This window comes from Engraulis encrasicolus, chromosome 3, assembly GCF_034702125.1.
Source record: "Engraulis encrasicolus isolate BLACKSEA-1 chromosome 3, IST_EnEncr_1.0, whole genome shotgun sequence".
Lineage (NCBI taxonomy): Eukaryota > Metazoa > Chordata > Actinopteri > Clupeiformes > Engraulidae > Engraulis > Engraulis encrasicolus.
This window is the reverse complement of record NC_085859.1, coordinates 26,163,589-26,166,088: the sequence shown is the minus strand read 5'-3', so window position 1 is coordinate 26,166,088 and position 2,500 is coordinate 26,163,589. Positions and strand designations below refer to the sequence as shown.

The following is a 2,500-nucleotide window of genomic DNA, read 5'->3' as shown; positions in this document are numbered from 1 at the left end:
GCAGTGTGTGTGCGTAAGCGGTTTGCGTGTGGTGTGTATATAGACATTGTGTGTGTGTGTGTGGTGTCTGAGGAATGCTGGCATTGCCTGGCATGCTCGTGTTGGTCTGCTGGGACCAGCTTAGTCGGTGTAGACCAGCAGACAGCCCCTGCTATTTTCCCATCCCATTAGAAGTCGCACACACACACACACACACACACACACACACACACACACACACACACACACACACACACACACACACACACACACACACACACACACACACACACACACACACACACACACACACACACTCACTCTCCTTCTGTGCCTCTGTGTGCTTATCCCAGCCTCTCACATACACAATAGAAACCCATCTCTCTCTCTCTTTCCCTCTTCCCTCTCTCCCTCACCCCTCTCAATCTATCGCTGTCTCTATCTCTCTGTCTCTCTCCATCTCTGACACACTAGAGATTCTAGAAAAGCCTCTAGTAGGGACCATGGAGGGCTATGGGGCAGTCTCCAATCACTTACACTGGGGCTATGGGACAGCTGTCTTCATGAGGCAGATCGCTAGCAGTAAATGATCGCTGCCTGACTGGTTTAGCTGACTGGTAGGGCTGTAAACGATATAGTACTCAACTGATGATTCGGTTCGTGTTGCGATTTTTAACCTACGGTTCGATATACCCTACAATTAATGAAATGCATCTCAGTTGAAGATTGGAAGCACCATCACATTGAATTATATGGTTGCTTTTTGGATTTGAGGGATAACAAAACTTCGAAAAGGCGAATCACAATACTGCCTCCTTACATCACGATACAGTATCTTGACTGAGTATCGTGATTTCTCGGTTCGATACATTATCGTTACAGACCTACTGACTGGTTAGGACGTCTGCCTCCCATACCCGTAGTTTTCTGAAGTGGCAAGTGGCAAACTGCGTAGGAAACACCTCGGTTGTTACACAGTCTCCAATCGCGTACACTATGGGGCTATTGGGTAGCCAGAAGCTTTCGCTCCCTTCCCTGCCTAACACTCCAATAACACACGTCAGTAACAGCAAACGCAAGCACATCAGAGATGTCAAGCAAAATTCTTCTTTCATTCCTATGGAGGCAAGAGAAGAGGAGAGAAGGCAAGCAATGACAATGAGCGAATAACAGCTGAGAGAGGATTAATCCTTTGCAAATGAGGAGCGAAGGTCAGTGGCGACGGGGAATTAATTCAACAGCACAAATGTTTCAACTGATTTCATTCGTCGCTGTGATCTGTTGAGCTGACAGAATGGACCACTGAATGTCACCTTATTTCATTTCACTCAATTCAGTCTTTTCGGGTATAAAAAAAAGACATAATAAAAGAGGTCTGGGCATTGGCTTTAGAGTGCAAATGCAAGGCCAAGAGAGAACAGGAGGTGATGATGATGGGCACTGAAGAGAGCTCATGAGAAAAGCAAAGGGAGAAGGGCCTTACCTGCCAAACACAGAGTGCTTTCTGTCCAAGTAGGTACAGGAACGGAATGTGATGAAGCTGCCAAAGACAAAAAAAGGAGATCATCATCATTATTATCTATTATTATCATTCTTTAACCCATTGACGCCTAAGGCACCTGTAAAAAAGGGTGCTGAATGCCTGAGCCCTTTTTAAGAAAAGCTGCCCTCAGCCTATAAAAACCTAAATATCTTAGCTTCTGAAGCACATAAAAATATGCCCCAAGTTGCATTTAAACGCCAAGATCGCCATCTTTCTTTACAATGTGTTCATTCGTCTCAAATAAACAGAGATTTTTATTAAAGTTGCACAACGCAACATCAGGCATCAATGGGTTAAAGTAGAGTAAAGTAACTTTATTGATCCCAAGGTGAAATTAAAGTGTCATGCACCCCACACATGATGCACATACAAAAAAAACCTAATCAAACATACAGCAGACATCGCCATACAGACATTAAGATGGATTAAAAGAAGATCAAACCGTAACACTTTACTCAACACCGGCATCAAAACTGTCATCATGACACAGTCATGGACGAGTCATAAACATGATGTCATGTATGTTTTGAGGCCATGAAAAGTTGACATTGGTTGGGCTGTCTTTACCATAACCGACTGTCCCTCAATGAAAACAGTTAGAAATGTTTATGACATTGAAATAATGTTTCTGACATATCCATGATTGCGTCACAGCACTGTTATGACACTGTAATGGCGTACATATGACGCCAGCGTCAAGTTAAGCGTAACTGATCAAACTTGTTGCACAGCTTTTAGGATTCAAGTCATAAGGTCATCATTCCTCAACACGTTTATGGAAGGACCATAATTATCAGTTAATGGTTACAAAGTAACACTAGCTAGCGTCAAGAGAAACATTTCATAGGCATTGTGAAACGGCCTCAATGTGAACAGAATTGGTATGCTGAAGTAAAATCCTGGCAGTCGTGACTTTTCTGAACATTGCCATCGCGTAGCGTCATCCTGTGTCATCATCTGAAGTCTCAGAAATGTCTC

General features: G+C 43.4%; 1 protein-coding gene across 1 annotated transcript in view; it reads right to left on the bottom strand.

The window, feature by feature from the left end:
* The window catches only part of ppil2 (peptidylprolyl isomerase (cyclophilin)-like 2), an 85,908-nt gene that overhangs the window by 15,431 nt on the left and 67,977 nt on the right, over window positions 1–2,500 (bottom strand). Inside the window, exon 16 of the mRNA XM_063194397.1 lies at window positions 1,463–1,519. Within this exon, the coding sequence (XP_063050467.1) occupies window positions 1,463–1,519 (57 nt within the window). The remainder of the gene's footprint in view (window positions 1–1,462; window positions 1,520–2,500) is intronic.